Source organism: Betta splendens, chromosome 21 (assembly GCF_900634795.4).
Source record: "Betta splendens chromosome 21, fBetSpl5.4, whole genome shotgun sequence".
NCBI lineage: Eukaryota > Metazoa > Chordata > Actinopteri > Anabantiformes > Osphronemidae > Betta > Betta splendens.
The window spans coordinates 17343840-17351432 of record NC_040899.1 but is presented as its reverse complement, the minus strand read 5'-3'; the positions used below and the strand labels follow the sequence as shown (position 1 = coordinate 17351432).

General features: G+C 49.9%; 1 protein-coding gene across 1 annotated transcript; it reads left to right on the top strand.

Annotated features, from left to right (window-relative positions):
- The first annotated feature begins 105 nt into the window (after window positions 1-105).
- Window positions 106-7269, top strand: inhbb (inhibin subunit beta B). Its single transcript, XM_029137614.3, has 2 exons — window positions 106-1016; window positions 4885-7269. Exons 1-2 carry the CDS (start codon window positions 629-631, stop codon window positions 5682-5684), a joined length of 1188 nt encoding a protein of 395 aa, XP_028993447.1. The 5' UTR covers window positions 106-628; the 3' UTR covers window positions 5685-7269.
- The last annotated feature ends 324 nt before the right edge of the window (window positions 7270-7593 follow it).

Sequence of the window (7593 nt, the reverse complement as noted above, 5' to 3'; positions counted from 1 at the left end):
GCGGGAGGGGAATGCTTCCATCATATAACCGTATTCCAGTCGAGGACTTGTGTCTCCGGGGATGTAGTAGCCCAATAATCCCCTGCGTCCAGTTGGTGGAAATCCCCACGTGGTTTCGTCTCCTGTATAAAAACTTTGGGTGCGCTGAGCCCCTGTCGTCGTGGTTCCAAAGGGGCAGAAAAAGAGGGTTCTCTCCACTGGAGCTGGCGTTGTGCTCCACAGCACGCACTCACGGACCCTGGTGCACACGCGCGAAACACTCCACGGACCGCAGCAGCCGGACAAGTGGACTTTGTGCGCGTTTTAAGCGTGAACGGCGGGACAGGACACTGTTCGTGTATAAATGTAGTGGACGTAAACGTGGTTTGACACACGCGCGTCAACAATCAAACCTCCTGCGTGCGCTTCGCCAACTTTTGGTTCTGTAGAGGAAACACGCCAGATCCACAATGAGTGGATGGCGTCACGGCTGTAACCATGTCAGTCTGTCTCTGGGTTTCTTCTGGATATCTGCTTTCTGACTTCTGGAGCACAAGCGGATGTTCTTTGTGATTTACTCGAAACTTTGGTTTGTTTATATAATCTTGACTTTTTGCTCCACTAGTGCTGTAAATTCAGCTTTAGCACAATGAGCCTACACGTTGTGGCACTGGCCTGTACGTTTGCGTGCATTGTGTCCGCGCGCAGCAGCTCGGCCGCCGGGACTCAGAGTCGGAGCTCGCCCCAAGAGTCGTGCGCGTCCTGCGGACTCAGGGCGCCGGATCAGTCGGAGCGGGTGAACGTGGACTTCTTGGAGGCGGTGAAGCGGCACATACTTAACAGGCTGCAGATGAGGGAGCGACCCAATATCACCCATCCCATCCCCAAGGCTGCCATGGTGAGCGCCCTGAGACGGCTGCACGCCGGCAAAGTGCGCGAGGACGGCAGGGTGGAGATCCCCAGCTTTGACGGACAGGCTGCGTACAACAACGAGGTTCAAGCGGAGTCCTCGGAGATCATCAGCTTCGCCGAATCAGGTATCAATAATTGATTGCGCGCACACTCAATCGACCCCTGGTTGAACCCAGCCAGCATTTTGACTTTATGTAGACACAATGGGCGCAGTGCAGTTCGCCAGGTAAATGAAAGCCGGACTGAACCTCCGCTTGTTCTGATCCCTGTTAACCACCAGAGGAAACAGCCTGGATGGTTCATTTGATCAGTGCAGTTTAGTCATGTTTATCATCCTACTGAGTTCACACCTTTGAGCCCAGTGGATCAAGCAATATACCTTTAAATACCTTTAAAAAGAAGACTTTAAATACGAAGTCCATCTAAGGGCTAATGGCTTTTAAAAATGTGTATGTCAGCTCACAAAGAACACCCCCCCCCCACACACAGACACACACACACACACACCTCTAAAATCGTCTGTGCTTGTCAAAATCCAATAATTGTCAGTTAGAGAATGAGAACCACAACTTTGTCACAAACTCTTGGTTTAACAAAAGGAAAACATACAATTAAGGACCCTAAAATAGGACATCTTACCCCCCCCCCCCCCCATACACACACACACACACACACACACACACACACACACACACACACTAGCCTGTCGTGTTCAATTGGCCCTGCTGGTACAATTAGCCTGAATGAGCTGCTAGGTCCTGCCTTGGAATGGGAATGATCTGAGCGCTCTCATGACAAGGGAACAAAAGCCAGGCAATTATTATAAGAGCACTATGTGTTCCTGCTGAACTCAACATGTCAATGTTAGGGAGAAAGAAAAAAAAAACAGGGCCGAGAAAACAAAAGAAATTGCTCAGAATAATGCATGAGACATTTGAGTCCATGTGGGCTTAGATTGGGGGGGGTGCAGGTTGGAGGGACCATGGACCATAGTTGGGGGGGGAGACACTGTGTATTTGTGCCCCTATAGCATCATTAACAGTGTTTGGTGTTCTAAGGGTTCTTTTGGCTCCTTTGCTTCTTCTTCTTTTTCTTTCTTTTCTTCTTCTTCATTTTTTTTCATAGTTCTATTCTTCCTCACACCTTTGAGCTTTTGTGTAGCATTGTTCCATGGAGCTGGCTAGGATCCCTGATCCCTAGATCCATTCTACTTCCTGGCCAGCTGGCTCACGAGCGCCCACATTGGGTGCTGCCAGCAGGGGGCATGTCCCATAGGCAGGGTCTCCAGACCCCCCCCCCCCCCCCCCCCTTCACACACACACACACACACACACACACACACACACACACACACACACACACACACACACACACACACACACACACACACACACACACAAGCACAAGGAAGCCTTTTAAATTTTTAAGATTGATGGCTATCAAAACAAGATGGGTTAGGGGTGAGGCTGGAATACGGCTAGCCAATGAGATGCCAGCTAATGGACAGATGTTGATGCTGTTTACGTGCTTTGCGTATGTGTGGAGCAGAAGGGTCACTTTGCATCATCACAGGGTTAACTGCCCTCCTGTCAGCCAGGGAGCTGGCCTCCTATGTGTGGTTGCTGTAGAGCAGAGGTACGAGGTCTGCCAAGCAGCCCTGTGCAGGCGAGGGAGACAATGCCAATCTCCCTTCTCCCTTGACATGGTCCCTCCAGTCCACGCCAAGGGATTCGGTGTCCCGTATCCACGGGAGCGGAGCGGGAGAGCATTGGCAGGGCAGGGGGGGGGGGGGCTGAACAAGAGCAGGGGGTCGATGGAAAAGTTTACATATGCGCGTCTTGTTTGTTCACTTGCAGCCATTTGGACCCAGCGATCTTGTGAAGGGTCCAAGACGTGGAATTAGGACTTCATTACAGGAGGTCATTAAGTCTGGCCTGGTTCCTCCACTGGATCAGTTTGGCAGGTTGACTTCAGGACGCGCAACTCTTTGAGGTGGAGTTGTCATTCGTGGCGCTTCCGTGGACCCAGCTGCCAGAAATGATTCACGCATCTTGTTAGCAAAGCATTGAACACAACAAACATCCCTGATGCTTCTGGCTGCACGAGCTATTGCTAGAGAGCTTAAACCGCAGCCTGAGCGATGGCCGCTACACGTATGCATCTGCTGCTGCGTGCCTCACCCGATCCCTCCACCGTGCTGCATTCTGTCGACAGCAGCTTTCAGGAATGAGATGCCTCCACTGCCGTCTTCCCTATCTTGGTGGCGCAGGTGGGGACATGCTGAAGAAGCTCTTTATCCACACCAGCCCACCCAGGTGTCCTGCCTACTGATAATCACTAACAACGTTTCCACTGCAGGGTCAGGTGAGGCGTGTCAGGGCCAGCTCTAGGTTGTTTGTAAGTCGGGATGAAAAGAACAATTCATTCCACTAAAGGACTTCAGTTGAAGTCATGTGCCGTGCTGGTTGACACTCTCACTGCTAAAAAAGGAATGCATGATGGAAAATCTAGTAGAGACAGAAGAGAGAACCACTTTTACGCGGTAGGGTCCCTATACTGTAGCTCTATCCATCAACAACTACTGTGACTTGAGGGAATTACAGAAGTCATTAGAGCAAAGAGCAACATAGTCCTTAAATATATAATTAGTATCATTTTCAGGCTACACTCCACGTCTATCACCTTGTCACCAGGAGCTCAGGGCTACACAATCCCCCCTCGTTCTGAACTGGGAGTGTTGAGGCATGTACGAATGCAAAGCAGTGAATGAGGTGAGCTTAGTTACTTGTAGCCCTGAGGGGTCTTTACAGCAGGCGTGAGCAAAAGCTGCTGTTCAGCTGATTCCTTCAAGTTGTTCACTTCAGCGTGTTCCCTATTTGCATTTGATGTATTGCCTCTTTTGGGGGGTGGGCCTGTGTGCTGGTGCATGGATGAACACATATGCATTTGTACGTGTGTTTGTGTGCTTGAGTTCCCATCTGATGTGTTATAGAGTTGAGAGCTGGTCTGAACAGGCCTCTGTGTAAAAAGGAAGAGGCTTTAACTGGCCTGTTTGTGTGTGTGTGTGTGTGTGTGTGTGTGTGTGTGTGTGTGTGTGTGTGTGTGTGTGTGTGTGTGTGTGTGTGTGTGTGTGTGTTGGCACCTACACACACTCAGTCGGCAAACAAAGTCATTTAGCAGCTTAACCAGACGCTGCTTTGCTTGAGCAGATTTTAGCTCTTGAAACACAAACCTTTCAAGTTCACTGGGGCTAATTTGAAGGACATTATTAGGCCTAAACAGATAAAACAGCGCTGGGCAGAGCCTTTGCACAGTTCGATGCCTGCGATGTCTTCATTGTGCTGCTGTAGAAAGTGAGCAGTGTCATGTAAATGGCTTTTATTTTTGCCACGTCATGCTTTCTGCTGCACAGCCACACGTTTGAATGTGGAGCTGCTGTGTGGCTGCCTCCCGGTGCCTCACGGGGGTCTTTGTGTTGTCACTCTCAGGGTGCTCACAGTGAAGGAAGGGGCAGAGTGGGGGCAGGGTTTGTGAGAGGGGGCAAATGCAGCGAACTCAATGAACCCCTGGGGAGCCTTGGCCAGTGTCCCACAATTCTGCTTGCAACCTTTCTTGGTCTTGCTCTTCTGATCTCGCTTCCTCGCCTTGGTCCCTTTTAAGCGCTCACAAAGCTGGACCTGAGGCAAACTTGCCCAGTCCCAGAACTGGCCTGTTACAGCTGGCCGTTGAGGTCATTTGGCACAGAGTGCCAGTGAGCACAGATAAAACAAAGGGAAGATGTGGGCACATGTGTGTGTGCTCACGGCGTTCATCGTCTACTGATGCGACTGAGCAACAAATATGACGTCACATGGACTAATCAGGTGAAAACACGTACAACTTAATGCCAGCTCAGCGCATTTTACACAGTATACATTAGTTTAACAGATGCAGTGTTTTTCAGCATGATGTTAGCAAGAAGGTAATGCATTTTCTTTTTGATGTTTCCACCAGATGAGCAAACATCCAAGTCTGGTCTGCATTTCCTCATCTCCAACGAGGGCAACCAGAACCTTTATGTATCGCAGGCCAACCTGTGGCTGTACTTCCGCATGCTGCCGGCCGGGCCTGACAAGGGCCTCCGGAGAAAGGTGACAGTCAAGATCCACTACCAGGAGGCCGGTGCTGCTGCAGCTGCAGACGCAGCCAGCGGCGGTCGCTGGAGCCTGGTGGAGAAGCGCGTGGACCTGAAGCGCAGCGGCTGGCACACGTTCCCCCTGTCGGAGGCCGTGCGGGCCGTGTTCGGGAGAGGCGGCCGGCGGCAGGACCTGGAGGTCCACTGTGAGGACTGCGAGACAGCCGGCGTGGCCCCGGTGCTGGTGGACCCGGGCGACCCGTCCCATCGGCCCTTCCTTGTACTGCGCGCACGGCAGGTGGACGGAAAGCATCGCATTCGCAAGAGGGGGCTGGAGTGCGACGGCACCAGCGGGGGCCTTTGCTGCCGGCAGCAGTTTTACATAGACTTCCGCCTCATCGGCTGGAACGACTGGATCATTGCGCCGGCTGGTTACTATGGTAACTACTGCGAGGGGAGCTGTCCGGCCTACATGGCAGGTGTACCGGGCTCTGCCTCCTCCTTCCACACAGCCGTCGTTAACCAGTATCGCCTCAGAGGGATGAGCCCCGGCTCCGTCAACTCCTGCTGCATCCCCACCAAGCTCAGTACTATGTCCATGCTTTATTTTGATGACGAATACAATATCGTGAAGAGAGACGTGCCCAACATGATTGTAGAGGAGTGTGGCTGTGCTTGAGTCCACGCAGACCCCTCTGAACTGAACATCTGAACTTGAAACAGAACAGCCTTTTGTTGAAACGGGACATTATTGTACGGTACATATACAACATATCTATCCCCACTGTCTGTGCAGGCAGCACACACTCATATAACCCATGTCTCAGTGTTGTGGACATGCCTGCACACCTTTATGTGTGTGTGTGTGTGCGTGCGTGCGTGCGTGAGTGTGTGTGTGCGTGCGTGCGTGCGTGCGTGAGTGTGTGTGTGTGCGTGCGTGCGTGCGTGCGTGCGTGCGTGCGTGCGTGCGTGCGTGCGTGCGTGTGTGTGTGTGTGTGTGTGTGCGTGCGTGCGTGTGTGTGCGTGCGTGTGTGTGTGCGTGTGTGTGTGTGTATTTATCAGCCCGAGCTGCACGCTGGCTGTCTTCGAGGTCAGTGATGGGAAGAGAAGGGAATGATTAGCACCAAATGATACTTTGCTCTAGTTTGCCATTTCTAGCCAAAAAATAATGGCCTGTCATCCTCTCGAATGAAGACAAAGAAGCGCTTAAGGAAGGTGACAGGATTTCAGCCCTCCTCCTCCGACCATCTTAAGTACTTTAAGCACATGATAGACTTTTGTTTTGATAAAGCACTGACAATTCATCAGCTTGTACAATTCAATATACCAGCACTTGACTGTGGTCACAGAGTTCTACTGGCTTTTTGCCGCCATGCAGGATAATCCGCTGGTCTTCTTTGCATGGCCGCCAGTTGGCGTCGGCCTTGACCTTTCTTCCCGAAGAGACTGCTGCCGGCCAGCTCTGCTGTCGCGACAACTAGGTGAAGACAGATCTCGTAAGTGCACTTCACCCGAGAGCTGGGGGAAACACGAGCCTCTAGCTTCCACGCAGTGCAGTGCAGCACTGGCAAACAAACAAACTGAAATGCACATCCTGAAAAGCACTTGTATAAAGAAATGCCTTCCAAGGGCTACTGAGTGTCCTGTCCTATTGGTAAATAAGTGCCACATGAGCTATGCAATGTATAGTAAATTATAACCATACTTCGACATGCTCCATTAGACTGAACTCCTTCCATTTTCCTCTTCCTTCTCCTCTTCTCTCTTTTTCAGTCTCTGACTTTTTATCAATACTTGAAATGTGATCTTTCACTTCCTTTCCAAAGCGAAAGATTGTTGTTATGTTTGCACTGATAAGTTGTGGGTTTGGTGAAACAAAAACTGCCATTAAAACTTTATTTTTATAGAAGTAAATTGAATTATGTTTCAAATGTATTTTACTAAAATAATGGAACCAAAGAGGCCACGATTTGAGCTATTGTCCTGTGATGGCAAGGCCACTGAGATGCTGTGTACAATGTTGTTTTTAATCATTTTGCAAAAGGCCTGCCACTGTATCAGGGTACGATTTGAGTTTCATTTCCTTAACTCTATTTTCATTTTCTGTTTTGTACAAAAAGCAACACCTTGTTTTTCATCTTTAATTCTATTTTTTTTCAGTTTTCTATTTAATAAGAAATGTTATTTTTAGTTCCTCTCTGAGAATCACTTAGTCAAATAAATGTCATCTGTACAGTTTATGTAAAATAAAATGTTTTCTTAAATATTTTGTAACTTTAATGTCTTCTTGTGGCTCAAAATGTTGGCTGCACAGATACAGTGTGTCGAACGGAAGGAGCTCTGGGCTGAAATGTCTCAGACAGAAAAAGGTGGGGCTCAAATAGCTGGGTACAAAAACACACAGACACACTCGGTCCGTACTGGTTGAAACATTAAACTCTCTCTGGATGCTTGTCAGGTCTTAGTGTCTGTCATTAGCTGGAGCTGTAGAACAGTAATTACGCCGATGATTAACAGCCCCAGCAGCGTCCGCGGCGGCTGCCAACGTGCAGACCGCCACAGTGGCTTGATTCCTGTGTTGGCTGCAG